At 47.4% G+C, this 14073-nt stretch overlaps 1 protein-coding gene across 5 annotated transcripts in view; it reads right to left on the minus strand.

The window, feature by feature from the left end:
* Nucleotides 1–14073, minus strand: part of LOC146190928 (apoptotic protease-activating factor 1-like) — an 86011-nt gene that overhangs the window by 45605 nt on the left and 26333 nt on the right. For all 5 annotated transcript variants that reach the window (XM_084601316.1, XM_084601319.1, XM_084601315.1 and 2 more), the window contains 3 exons: nt 10223–10455; nt 6924–7088; nt 5651–5893 (listed from right to left, as the gene is read on the minus strand). In XM_084601316.1, the coding sequence (XP_084457442.1) occupies nt 5651–5893; nt 6924–7088; nt 10223–10455 (641 nt within the window). The remainder of the gene's footprint in view (nt 1–5650; nt 5894–6923; nt 7089–10222; nt 10456–14073) is intronic.

Raw genomic sequence — 14073 nt, forward strand, 5'->3', positions numbered from 1 at the left:
ACTAACTGGTGCAGAGCCTCAGACGAGAGACAACAAAAAGCATGGTAACTGTAGCCTGCCTCAGAACAGTACCTTGCTTCCATCCTTGGCCGGGTTATTATATGGTTATCAGAAATATTTTCTCCGTATTCACAGTGTTATTATCGGCATGACAAACTTGTAAGCCAGCACAGCCCTGCATCATTGCACTACCGAAGAAACAACAACAAGACTAAGAATAAAACTGTTCAGGACACTGATACCACCTAGTCCAGTTCTGAAAGTAAGAGATATTATGCATTACGTTTTGAAGGAAATGGGAACACAGTTTCTTTTGGTTTGCGTAAATAGTAACTTGTACACTGATCTGCATTTTCACGGGCAATATACATCCATTGAAACACTCACTATTGAAATGGGTTGCAGAAGCATTGACTTTTATGCTGTCACTATTGTCGCTTTGACACAATAGATGGCTGCCACATACAGTTGAACCTGGATATAACGAAGTTGACAAAAGTTCATAATTTTTTGTTGCATGCAGGTTTTGTATGAAGGCTCGCATCAATGATGCAGAAATGAAACCGAAAGGCTTCAGATATCAGTGAAGGTGAACTCACCCTTCAGGCATTTATTTTACAGTAAAAAACTTCGTAATCTCTGCTTGTTTCCACGCGAGCGAAGGCACAACACGGCGCTCCAATAAAGCTAAATCATGTAATGCTCCGTCGTCGTGCAAGCCGACGAAATGGTGCAATACGTCGATTGCGTTTATCACCTCCTTCATGGTGGGCACGTCACACGGATCTGGCTCACAGGAACCATCATCACAGACATTGAGATTTTGCACGCTTTCGGCAAACAAAAAGTCGCTCAGGTCGACGTCGTCGGGGACATCACCTTTGCTGCGTAGCTCATTTCACGCTTCGGCCACATCGGATGAAACTGAAGTCTCTTCTTCCTCGTCGTCAGCAAGAGCCTGTGCGTTTTTCGTAATCCCTGCCTTCATAAAGCACTTCTTAATAACTTCTGCCCTGACTTCTTGCCAGGAGGCAGCAAGCATTTCACCTGACTGATAAATATAAATCTTCAGCTCTCGTTCCAGACGGATGTTCAGAAGAAGCTTCTGTATCAGCCGGCGCCGGTAACAGCATTTAAAACTGTTGATTATTTCTTTGTCCAGGGGCTGTATTAGTGATGTGCAATTAGCTGGGAAATAGTGCAGTTCGATGTGAGACAGCCGCAGGGCTTCAACATGGTGCGCAGTGCAATTGTCCAGAAGTAGGCAAACTTGACGGCCTTGCCGCTTGACATCCTGGTTGAAGTCTTTCAGCCACTCAGAAAATATTGCTCGAGTCAACCACGCTTTAGTGTTTGCCGTGTATTTCACAGGCATACGCTTCGTCCCCTTAAAGCACCTGGGACAGGCATTTTTTCCCACAACTAGCGGGACTCACTTGTCAGTGTCGTCGAGGTTGGTGCATAGTAGAACTGTTACGCGGAGATTGCTCTGCTTTCCGGCGCGACAGTCATCTCCTTTAAGTGCTTGCGTGCGGCCCGGAAGCATCTGATAAAAGAGGGCCGTCTCGTCGGCATTATAGATTTTAGCCGCTTCAAACATCTCAGTATTCCAGGAACGTGTCAGCCACCCATGAAGCAGCAGCATCGCTGTCTGCAGAGGCAAATCCGCCGCAGATGACTTCCCCGATGACATTGTGTCGGCTCTTGAAGCCTTGCAGTTTCCCGCTGCTTGCTTTGAAGTCATCATGGCCCAAGATGAACGCAAAATCCTTGCCTTCTGTTGTAACATTGCTCCGCTTATGGGCACATTCCTGGCCCGTGTGTTCAAAAACCACAGGAACACTGCCTTGTCCACATCATCATATGTTGACAGTTTCAATCTTTTCTTAGCCTTTGTTGCCGATTCCACAGCTCTTCTAATCTTCTCCTCCGCACTCAAAATTGTTGACAGGGTGTTCGCTGGCATGTTGAAACGAGCGGTGACGTCCTTCTTCTCGCCTATGGAGACCGCATTTAAAATGGCAAGTTTGTCTTGAAATGACACAACTTTTCGTTTTCTGGCCGTTGAACTCATCACGACAAACTGACGCCGCAGATACAAGCGGAGCCCCACGAATACAGGCAGAAAGGCTGGCCTGGAACTTCCGAAACATGTCGGGTGAACCAACACCGCAAATCCGCAGACACACGAGATGCGCACGAGATGCAGAACAACAGACAAGATGGCGAATGCACAACGTGCGCAAAAATTGCATGTGCTACACGCACACGTACAGTACCTACAAAGAAATCAACTGCAGCCACTAATGCCACATGGTGTTGCACTACACTACCAACGCCTGAGGAGGCTGTTGCGTTAGCCACGGAGCAGCGCTAGAAGGTAATACTATCATCATTATCGCCAATTTTGCTTGATTTCTGCGATTACAGGCATTCATGTAGCTGCTGGCTTCTTAAGAGTTCTAATATTCACTAAAGTAATGCCTTTCTTCGGCCAAATTTTCAGTAAAAGCTAAAAAAAATAATGACTGATCAGCCTCGCGAGTTCGTTACATCAAGGTTGACCGCCGCAATGCCTTTGTCACATAGAGGTTGACAACACACTGGCTTCAATGGGTGTGGCATTGGGGAATTTAAAAACTTTGTTAAATTCAGAAATTCGTTACGCAGAGGTTCGTTGCATCGGGGTTCAACTGTATTATATTATTTCCCCCTACCTGCTTTGTACTCCCCTTACTCTGCTTGGAGTCTAGTAAGATGGAGTCTACCGTATAAACCGGAATATAAGTCGAGATTTTTTCTTAAAAATAGCAAGCTAAGGTCGCCCCTCGTCTTATATAGCGGTCTTTAGCAGAATGTGAGTCGCAGTCTGGCAACGTCTGGCGTGCCTGCACGCGATCGGACAGCCAAAGGCGTATCGACATCCAAACGTGGTTGCATCAGTTGCATTTTTGTTTTCAGTCACTGGCGTGTTAGTCTTCGCGTGTGCAGTTTCGTTCAACCACGTGCGTTAGCAATGAATAGCGGCACGCGGAGGCAGTTTACTGCGGCTTTCAAGAAGAAAGTTATAGAGTTCGCCGAAGCGAACGGCAACATGGCCGCTCAGCGCCAGTTTGGCGTCTCAGAAAAGAGCGTGCGGTATTGGCGCGGACAAAAAGGTGAGCTGTTCGCGTGCAAACTGAGCAAAATGTCTTTTCGTGGATGTTGTGCAGTGCACCCACAACTTGAGGACGCACTTGCGGACTTTGTGCGGCAGCTTCGTGCGCGCTCACTACCCGTGACTGTAGATTCAATTCGCTGCAAAGCTCTGGAGCTCGCGCGTGAAGCCGGACTACATCGAGAAGAGTTCAGCGCACCGAAGTCATGGGTGCGCCGTTTCATGAGGCGCAAGAGATTTTCCCTCCGCCGGCGCACATCAATATGCCAGAAGCTGCCGGAGGAGTTCGCTGATAAGCTCGTCAGCTTCCAGAGATTTGTAATTCGGCTTCAAGAAGAGCACGGCTACATGCTGGGACAAATTGCAAACGCCGACGAGACCCCAGTGTGGTTCGACATGCCTTCGTCTACACCGGTCAACGAACGCGGCGCCAAAGAGGTGAAACTTCTGTCGACAGGAAGTGAGCACTCGCGCTTCACTGTCATGCTTGCATGCACAGCTGATGGCAGAAAGCTGCCGCCTTTTGTGATTTTCAAAAGGAAGACCATGCCGAAGGAAGCTTTCCCGCCAGGTGTTGTGGTGCGCGTCAATGAAAAAGGCTACATGGTCGAGGCCATGATGGTTGACTGGATCCGTGTGGTGTGGAATCGCCGGCCCGGTGCACTGCTGAGTCATCGGAGCATGCTGGTTCTGGACACATTTCGCGGTCACCTGACCGAATCAGTAAAGCGTGCGCTCAGCGAAGCTAGGACGGACCTCGTTGTCATTCCTGGTGGAATGACGTCCACCCTTCAGCCACTCGACGTCATACTCAACAAGCCATTTAAGGACAGAGTGCGGCAGGAATACAATGCGTGGATGTCCGGCGTCAATCCGAAAACGCTGACAGGTCGCCTGCGAAGGCCTCCGCTTGCGACCGTCTGCAGCTGGGTGTTGTCGGCCTGGTCTTCTTTGCCGGATGCTATGGTCCAGAAAGCATTTAAGAAGTACTGCTTAAGCAACAAGCTTGACGGAACTGAGGACGACACACTGTGGGAGACGGCAAGCGACATCTTCCGATGACGCTGCTGAAATTTCGGAGTGAGACCGTAGCTCCGCTAATGCAGGGACGCAGCCGATGTTTTAAATAAATGTGTTTCGGCAATTTTTGGTTGTTTTCTTTTTTTCACTTCAAGGTAAGGGGGTCGACCTATACACGGTTTATACGGTAGTAAGAAGTCTCGGGGGTCTATCCTCACTTGGCAATTGACATGCCCCCTAAGAAATCCTGTGGTTTTGTTGGTTGGTTTGTGGAGTTTAATGTCCCAAAGCGATTCAACACCATAGTGGAGGGCTCCGAAAATTTCGACCACCTGGGGTTTTTTAACGTGCACTGACATCATACACAGCACACGGGCGCCTTGCTTTTTGCCTCTATCAAAAAGCGGCCACCGTGGCCGGGATTCGATCCCGCACCCTTAGGAATGGTACAGTACCCTAACCACTGCACTACCACAACGGGGCCCCTGCGATTTTGTGTTCAGAAGCCCATGAAACAACTTAATTAAACTGGCCCTATAACTAGTACTGTGAAATTGATGCTTGCCTTCAATCTTGAGTGGATTGACAATTTGCTATGTACAAGCAGCTCAGGCCTTTCAAGTGCAGATCGCCAGCACTGCCCAAAGCATGACTGATTTAAATTCTGAAACAACTAAAAATAAGCACGAGAACACATAGAACTTCGTTCATATGTTCCTAGTTCATATGCTTAGAATCCCGGGCAGCAAAAATGTCCCACACAGTTACGCTATTTTTCTCCCTGTTAATACGCTTCCCGATAACTACTGCATTCAAAATTTTGACATTTAGGCCATAAGAATGAAGCATTTGAGAGCAGCTATGCGCTTGCATTATATCTGGCCTTATCAGGCTAACGAAGCGTGACGAGCATGAATGTGACAACAGTCATCAGTCATTGCGATAGCTTCTCCACAGTGCAGTAGAGTAAAGCGGCGAAGCATTTCGAAACCACAAGGAATCACAGCTTGCCACTGCTGTCAATGGACTGGATATGTAGTGACAAATGCGGGCTAAACTATGCCAGAACTGAAACAAGGTGCTGTCCATAGCTTACGCAAAGAAATGTTAATAGACATAATTATAAAGTGAAAGTCTCAGTAATGCCTTTGTACCTCATTCAACAGTAACATTTTTCAAAAATCAAGCATTTTCGATCACATCTTTCCCAAAAGTGCTTTTTCTCCCAGTCTTTTTTTTTTTTTTTAATGTATCAATGAGGTTTCACTGTACTTTGGGAATCTCCGGCTGTTTCCAATTTTAAGATGAAATAGGAGCTTCTTGGCTGCAGTGTAAGCCCGCAACTAAAATTCCCTTCAGTATATATGCTCAAAGAATCTTGCTGGCACATTCCTTCATAGGCACAGACCAGCAAAAAGTAAAAGAAAACAAGAAAAGCAAAACAAATCTGATGCAAAATAAAAGCATCCATGCCTGTGGGTCACAACGGAAGTGGTGCTCGTAGCGCTGGAGGTCGCTCACAAGGTCACTGGGGCAGTTGCATCGAACTTTGCGCTCAACAAAGCGCAGATCAAGGAAGATCTCTCGGAACTCCTGGCCCATCCCTGCCTCATCCAGGTGGTAGCCCAAGTACCAGTAGAAGTAGCCGCGGCCACAAGGCATTTCCCACGGCTTCCAGCGTCTCAGCAACTTTTCCACAAACTGCCGGTGGAGGTCCTAGCAGCATAAAGCAAGCATGTTTTCATTGAACTTTAGGCAACAATTAATGAAGCTCTTTCAAGTTTTTGCACATCTTCACAAAGCCTAGCAGTTTAAGTTTTACTTTAACAATGTTTTTCAGCAGCCATCAGGCAATATGCACTACTGCAATTACCAAATGCAATCAAAGATTATAAAGCCTTCATGGGGCTCACTCAAACACCTAACAATAGCCCAAGCTGCCAGAATAAGCACTCGATCTTACCCTGAAACTTCTGTGTAATCACAGACACTATCTACGCACGATTCCTTCTGTGCTCCCTCGCTACGTCTAGAGACAAAGCGTCGGTTGTGGAATGCCACCCGAAATACAATGATCATGACAACGTATGGCCTGGTCAGCCCTTGCGCATCAGTTCTGAAGTACTGCACCATCCAAACATTATCACGCACCACAAAGGTGTGAAAATGAAACCACACACACTCCTGTACGGGCTGCACTGAACATAAAGCAGTTGCGCGGGCTGGCTTTGAGCGCAATGCTTCTCTCAGATTTTTTTTTTTTTACTACGCAGGCCTAGGATGATACAGCCTTCATGTTGTTCTAACTGAGAACAATTGAGAATTATCTGAGCGGCAGCCCTAAAACATCAGCAGTGCATGCAGGCTGCTGCATGCACTGCTTTTACACTGCTTTTTATAAGCCGGTTCATTTCCATGATTTAAAATGAGTTGCTGATCAGTGCCAACCAGGCTCGCAGCCAGCTGTCAACTGCACAGTGTCTAGAAGCACTGACGTGACGCGTGGCACTGCATTTTTTTTTTTCCGATCTGCACAAAAGAATGCCCACAAAAAAAATTTCACTTCCTATTTACTACACAAAAAATAAAACCAATTCATAAATATCGGAAGGAAGGAGGCACCAGCTTAGGTAAAAGACGTATAAACGAACCTTAGACAGTGGATACAGTGAATGGCAGGGTAAACTGAAAAACAACAAGGAAAAACTAACAGCAAGTTCATAATGAGTGGACCTGTTCCACAGACCTGAAGTGATGTTGCCTTCCTCTTGAGAAAGCTGAGGTAGACATCGTGGATCCCATAAGTGTATGAGTCATGCATAGGCTCCATACGCACAAGAGATTTCTGTACAAGGCCTGTCATTACTTGCTCCACACTGACTGCGTCCATGTCCCACAGCACCTCAAACACCTGCAGCAGTCACCAGAGATGTTCAGGTTATAGAGGACAAGGTGGCGACAGAGTCAAACCACCCACAAGAAACAAGGACTGCCATTTAAGGGACAAAAAAACAGACTGGAGACATGGCTAAAGGCAGTTCTTATTTGCAACTTGCTCTAAGTCACGAGCAGAGCTGGCATTATACATAACTTGCATACATAACTACACATAGCTACATATACGTAAGTTGAGTTGTCATGAGAAACCTGCAACTGACTGGTAGAACACAAGTGGCTATGGCAGTTTGTTATACATGAGCGGCTATACTATGACAGTGCAGCATAAGCCATATCATGTGTACAATAAAAACTCATCAATTCAATCTACAAATAGACACTAATACACGCTGAAATAACTGAAATATGAAATACCGAAAATGAGCCAAAAATGCCATACACTCGGAATGGCAAGCAGCCAGGTGGGGAGAGTATTTTTTTTTTTTTTTTTGCTCTAAAAGGTTTCTAATCCTCTCCTACTTTTTTTCTTTTCCAGGAAGGAAACACATTTTGTTCTAAACCTGAAAAACAAAAGAGCCCCTCTTCACTTTGCAAACTGAAGAAGGGGCCAGTGTTCAGTGAAGGTTGCACCAGTATCACAAGGATCCTTTAGACCACCTGCAAGTATGGTCTAAAGGTTGAATAATGAAGCAACACGTGACCGTCCCCATTACTGCTGCTCTTCAACCAAAATGGTCGCCCAACTTCTAACTTCTACTATTGCAAATTCAAAGTGATGGAGGTTGGCCGAAAATCCAGTCGAGACGGCTGCATGTTGCCCGATTTTCCATCCCTATGACCCCAAGTTGCAAACTACCAAAATAATATGCATATATGCATACTTCCTTGGTGTTACCTTGTTTAGGCAATGTTCCAACGTCATCTTCATGCACAGACGAAAACTTGTATATTGAATTGTCTTGGCATGGTAATTATTGTAGGCTTCTTAACCTAACTGCCACATTTAACCGCTGTAGTAAAACTGCTAGAACTGCAACTTGACAGGCCAAAAGAGCAAAGTATATAACCAAGGCTTTTAGTGTGCTGAATCATAGGATCACCCCATGCCGAGTACTGAAATTGTGTGCGCCACCTCTCTGATTGGCTGAGCTGTTTCATGAAGTCATTAATGCGAATGACATCATCAGAGATCAAAAAGAAATCACAAGCGTGCCACGAGAGCAGATGGCATGATCGAGTTGAAATGAGCTGCCAGCTTGGGCAGCTGCTACCATATGGAAGAATGAAAATCAAACATTGTGTGCATATGCTCCAATTAGCTAAGCTGTTTTGTGATGCCAAAACCATGTGGCCTTGCATGGGTAATACAAATTAAGGCCGGTGTAGCTTTGCCTATGATAGACCAATGACTAACCATGACCCGACCTTTGACCTCTGATTTAACTTTTGACCTTGACCTTAATGAGCCAAACCAGTAATTTTTAGCACACGTCCATTGGCGTAACAGGGTTAAGCCTCTTTTAATTTCTTTCATCACCATGTGCGAAAGACTGTACAGTAAAAACCCGCGTTTAATACGGACCCGCATATAATACGAGGTGTAAGTTCGCAATAGCAAATACGGGAAAAAAAGTTCTCATCCGCGTATAATGCGAGCGAGGAAAGATCAGCAGAAGCACGCTCGCATAATGAACCCACTCTTTTTTTTCTTTTTTAAGTAATCTTAGGGTTCAATATGCGGGAAAAAGTAGTCTTTCTTTTTTTCCCCCAATCAGTCATCAAAGAAAGCAAGTGATAGCATCAAAAGGCATTTGCTGCTACACACGTTCTAATGATTTTGTGGCAGTGGAGGCGGCCACTCCAATCGCTGCGTGATAAAGCGAACCCACTGAGCAACCGAACGAGCCAAGCAAGCCACTGTCGGCACTCCCGCGGAGACCACTAATACCCCCCCCCCCATCACTAGAGCTAACGCTGAGACATACCGTGATGTCCCCGATGTCGCTGCAGAAAATCTGGCGCGCTGCCAAGAAATACACTGGACGGTGACAGCGCGACAAGGAAGGATGCGCTAACAGCTGGCGGTGTTTTTCTTTTTTCAAGTTCTCAGCGGCAAAAGTGGGAGGCAGGTTCGTTATGCGAGTGAGCTCATTACGCGAGTAAATACAATATTTATTTGCACTAAATTTCGTGGTTATCACGCAAATGATACGTGCTTGCGTGCCTTTGCATCCAACGCTATCCCGCACCACGCAACAATAGTGCCATGAACAAACCTTTATGTGCCGCTGCTGTATGGCTCCCCTTCTCGCGCCGACACGCGTGATGGGAGAATTTCACGCACAGTGATGAGAGGAGCACCTTACATTCGCCCCACTAATCAGTCATCCAGCTGTTCTAAAACCAGTAGGCCACTTCCAGCTCGGACGCGGGATGGCAGCGCACGAGCAGCCGGTCACCATGCACCGCACTTGTGCCTGTCGAGTCTAGCACCACGCGCGCAGCTGGTCACCATGCATCGCACTCGTGCCTGTCGCGTCTAGCACCGCGCGCGCAGTGTGTTAAGTGTTTTCAGATTCAGAGTTTTCGCGATCGTCGTCGTCAGGTATGGGACATATATCGTCTGCCGAGACTTCCTTGCTGGAGACAGCTTTCTGTACAAAATCTTTTTCACAATATTCCGCATTTCTCAAAAGCGCGACCGATGCGCTCCTTGAGGGTACTGATCAAGCATCCACGATTTGGCAATAGGGCACGGCAGCATGGCTGGAGGGGCCTGTGAGACACCTGTGCGAGGTGTGCTCGGCCTGCTTCCAGCTGCGGGCACCGTGGTCGCGGTGTCAGCGTGGTGAAACCGAAACCAACCACTGAAACAGCAGGCAGACTCCATCGCTAGATAGCGCCTCGACTCGCTGGAAGCCTGATGCTGATAGCACTGATTGATTAATAACGAGACCTGAACAGCGAATTTAGGCTGAAATATTTTCGGATTCGCAAATAATATGAGGCGGAAATATGACAGTATAAAACCAGGAAAAAAAAACTTTTATTATATGCGGGTTTTTAAGGTAATTACTAACACCTCAGTAAGTGTTCATTAGACGTGGCGCATGTAACTGTGCTGAAAGGGCGACCAGTCACACTCACCACACTCGGAATGTCAACATCTTCAAGGAAGAGGGCAAAGCTTTGGAAGCACCCCAGCTGCTCTGGGTCCAAGTTGCCGATGATGAGCTCCAGGGCAGAGTCAAAACTGCTGCCAGATCCGTGTCGTGTGCGACCCCTCAAACGCACGTCCTCAATGTATGGCCTCCACTTGTCAGGCCGTTTGGGATAAGGACGCAGCACAGCTGCTATGTTCGCCATCAGCAATGGCAGCCCTGGACAGAACAAGGGTTAAGCTTGCAGATGACCCAAATTTCGAGACAGTGATCAATCATATGCATGGACTTTCAAGTACAACAGCTATACTAAGACCATGGAGGGAATGACGCTATAGAGGGTTCCGAATAAAATTGAATCAGATCAAGTTTTCCAAAATGCTCTGAAATCTCAATACGAAGGCAACTTTTTGCATTTTTTGCATTTGCAAATTCAGCAGCAGGGCGTAAATGTCAGTGGGGTGCCATGGCAAGTACCCAGAGACTAGCAGTATGTGAATATTTGAAATTTGGAATATCCTGCGAACAGTACAGTAGAACCCCTTTATAGTAAAGTCACTGGGACTAGCAAAAATCTTTACTATATCAGTTGTTCGTGATGACATGGTCCTGAAGATGCTGTCTGGTAATTAAATGCCTGCTTACAGGACACGTCTTGTTGCTTAATGAAAAATAAAAAAAAAAAACTCTGAAACACCTTCCATGTCTCTCATCATATTTAAGAGCAATTTTTTTTCAGTTATAAAATATTTTTACGTCTTGTGGAAGTACCTCTTAAAGGGACACTAAAGACGCCTAAATATTGTCACGAAGACAGGGATTTATGGGTATCGGCAACAGGGGCAGATACACACAGTCAATACAGAGGTTCCCGGGAAACGGTAACACGAAGACACAAGCTCAAGAGTTCACAGTCCTAGCTAGCCGAAGCGCGCGAGAGTCTCCAACTTCTTCGTCGTTCAAGCGCTACCTCGAACCGTCAGGTGGCATTATTCCCCCCCTCGAAAAAAAAAACAAACCACAAGCTCGCAGAAACAAAAACTGATCCGGATGGCAAATACGGCTTTCAGCGGGTAAAATACGGCTTCATGCGAAGCACATGCACCAGGTCAGACGAGCACTGACGACTAGAACTCGGTACAGTTCCGTCTGGAATAACCTCGTACGTAACTTCTGAGAGGCGACGCAACACTCTGTAGGGTCCGAAGTAACGATTGAGAAGTTTTTCTGACAGGCCTGGGCGCCGGACAGGTGTCCACACCCAGACTTTGTCGCCAGGCTGGAACACGACATAGCAATGGCGGTCGTTATATCGGCGTGCATCTGTTGCTTGCTGTTTTTTAATGTGATTACGGGCGAGTTGACGAGCTTCCTCAGCGTAGTTGGTGAATTCTTCTGCGTCAGCGGTAAGCAGCTGGTCGTCAGCCGCACATGGAAGCATAGCGTCGAGCATGGTCTGTACATCGCGTCCGTATACTAGGCGAAACGGAGTGAATCGAGTTGTTTCTTGGACGGCCGTGTTATATGCAAATGTGACATAAGGGAATATCTCGTCCCATGTTTTATGTCGGGCATCGACATACATGGCGAGCATGTCCGCTATTGTTTTGTTTAGTCGCTCAGTAAGGCCATTAGACTGGGGATGGTAAGCAGTAGTCTTTCGGTGATGTGTCTGGCTTAGTTGGAAAACTTCTTCAAGAAGACGCGCTGTAAATGCCTTGCCACGATCAGTGATGACGTATGAAGGGGCGCCATGGCGAAGGACAATCTGCGTCATGAAAAATTGTGCCACTTCGGAGGATGTTGCACGTGGCACCGCCATAGTTTCCGCGTAACGTGTCAGATAATCTGTAGCCACGATAATCCACTTATTGCCAGCTGACGATAGAGGAAAAGGGCCAAGAAAGTCCATACCAATTTGGTCGAATGGTACTAGCGGTGGGGGAATAGGCTGCAGGAAACCCGCTGGCTTCAATGGCGGTGTCTTGCGTCGCTGGCACTCGCGGCAACCTCTAACGTATCGATGAACGCTGGCGGCAAGTTTGGGCCAGTAGTAGGCCTGGCGCACTCTGGTAAGAGTGCGTGCAAAGCCCAAGTGTCCAGCGGTGGGTTCATCATGGCAAGCATGAAGGATTTCATCGCGGAGATCTGCAGGGATGACTAGAAGATAGGCTCGGTCACTGTTGCCGGCGCTTTTCTTGTAGAGGATTCCGTCGCGCGTACAGAAGGATGACAAGTTCTTAGAAAACAGTCGAGATACTGTAGAATCGAAACCCTCCAGATGATCGATCACAGTTTTGAGGTCTGGATCAGCCCGTTGCCTGGCCTTTAAATCAGAGGAACTGATAATGCCAAGAAAATGGGCGTCTTCATCCGTACTGTCATGGGCCAACTCCACGGGTGATCGAGACAGTGTGTCAGCATCTTCGTGTTTACGTCCGGATTTATAAACGATAGAATAATCAAACTCCTGCATACGAAGGCTCCACCGTGCAAGACGTCCTGATGGATCTCGAAGACTAGCTAGCCAACACAAAGCATGATGGTCCGTCACAACTTTAAATTTACGGCCGTAGAGGTAAGGTCGGAATTTCATTGTGGCCCAAACGACGGCGAGACACTCCTTTTCAGAAGTTGAATAGTTTGATTCTGCCCGAGAAAGGGTGCGGCTGGCATAAGCGATCACTTTTTCCTCGCCTTGCTGGAGCTGGATCAGAACAGCACCCAGACCGACATTGCTGGCGTCGGTGTGAATTTCGGTCGCAGCGTCCTCATCGAAGTGTGCAAGAACGGGAGGGTTGTGCAGCCGTTGGCGCAGCTCGGTGAATGCCTCCTGCTGCTCGGAAGACCAGACATACGGGACGTCATCACGTGTCAGGCGCGTCAAAGGTTCTGCAATCTTGGCAAAATCGGCAATGAAACGGCGATAGTACGCGCACAGGCCCAAGAAACGTCGGACTGCTTTCTTCGTGGTAGGGATGGGAAAATTGGCTACAGCGGCTGTTTTATCAGGATCAGGCCGGACACCGTCAGCGCTAACCACATGACCGAGAAATTTTAGCTGCTGATATCCAAAGTGACATTTTTCCGGTTTGAGTGTCAAATCGGCCGAGCGAAGAGCGTCCAATACCGTTCGCAGCCGCTGAAGATGTTGGTCAAACGTTTCTGAAAACACGATGACGTCGTCCAAATAAACCAAACAGGTTTGCCATTTAAGACCAGCAAGTACGGTGTCCATCATTCTCTGGAACGTCACTGGCGCTGAACACAGACCGAAAGGCAATACTTTAAATTCATATAAGCCATCGGGTGTCACAAAGGCAGTCTTTTCCCGATCGCGCTCATCCACTTCTATCTGCCAATAACTACTTTTTAAATCAATGGAGGAAAAGAACTTGGCATTGCGAAGTCGATCGAGTGAATCGTCGATACGGGGCAACGGATATACATCTTTTTTTGTGATGTCATTCAGTTTCCTGTAATCAACGCAAAAGCGCAGCGTGCCATCCTTTTTCTTAACCAACACGACTGGCGACGACCACGGACTTTTAGACGGCTGAATAACATCATCATTAAGCATTTCCTGGACTTGTGTCCGAATCCGCCTTTTGCGCGAGTTTTCTGCGCATGCGCGAAGCCCCAGCGGCGACTGATGAAAACACATTGAGAGGCGTCGACGGCGCTTCTCGTCGCCGCACTCATAGCCAACGCACGGGGGCTGGAGGCGCGGTACGTTCACAGCCTCGGTAAAACGATGCCGACCACTTGTGCCGCTTACGGCTGCCACTCTCGAGGCGTGCCGGGATGCAAGACGCGTTTTGTTAGGTTTCCTTCGGC

This window comes from Amblyomma maculatum, chromosome 4, assembly GCF_055883805.1.
Source record: "Amblyomma maculatum isolate TAMU_Amacu chromosome 4, ASM5588380v1, whole genome shotgun sequence".
Classification (NCBI taxonomy): Eukaryota; Metazoa; Arthropoda; class Arachnida; order Ixodida; family Ixodidae; genus Amblyomma; species Amblyomma maculatum.